Source organism: Penaeus monodon, chromosome 21 (assembly GCF_015228065.2).
Source record: "Penaeus monodon isolate SGIC_2016 chromosome 21, NSTDA_Pmon_1, whole genome shotgun sequence".
Taxonomy (NCBI): domain Eukaryota; kingdom Metazoa; phylum Arthropoda; class Malacostraca; order Decapoda; family Penaeidae; genus Penaeus; species Penaeus monodon.
The window spans coordinates 12,657,519-12,658,037 of record NC_051406.1 but is presented as its reverse complement, the minus strand read 5'-3'; the positions used below and the strand labels follow the sequence as shown (position 1 = coordinate 12,658,037).

Here is a 519-nt window from a genome sequence, read left to right as displayed (position 1 = left end):
GCAGCAGCTACTTCTGGGTCTATGACAGTATCAGTAATGCCAGACATCTGCTGCGAAAATAAAAATGGAAGCAGATATTAGCTTGGGTGGCAACTGACCTTACATGATAATACTTACATTGACTATGATAAAATATAGCTAGGACCCATTATTTCATGACTCATGCCACTTTAGCTCAATGGTGCAGGGAAATAATCTGAGCACTTTTCAAAAGTTAGCATAATAATATTCAATATTGTCAAAAAAGAAAGTAAGAAAGGGGGAAAAAAGAGGGAAAGAGAAACAGTTATCTAGAGTAGACAGATTAGGCTGTAATTATTTAGCTATGAGAAGAGGTATAGTTTTCTTCCACAGAAAATCTGGGGCTAGATTTGTTCATGGTACTTTTAATATCAATCACATTTCATTTCCAAAAACTGGATTTCTCAAAAACTTAAAAACAGTTTCTTTATGTATTTCATATAACATATATTTCAATTCTATAGCTCATTTTATAGGGCATTTTATTTTTGCCAAGGC

General features: G+C 33.3%; 1 protein-coding gene across 1 annotated transcript in view; it reads right to left on the bottom strand.

Annotated features, from left to right (window-relative positions):
• The window catches only part of LOC119586239 (serine/arginine repetitive matrix protein 2-like), a gene marked incomplete in the record, with an annotated part of 17,646 nt that overhangs the window by 4,210 nt on the left and 12,917 nt on the right, over positions 1 to 519 (bottom strand). The window contains 1 exon segment of the mRNA XM_037934941.1: positions 1 to 50. Within this exon segment, the coding sequence (XP_037790869.1) occupies positions 1 to 50 (50 nt within the window).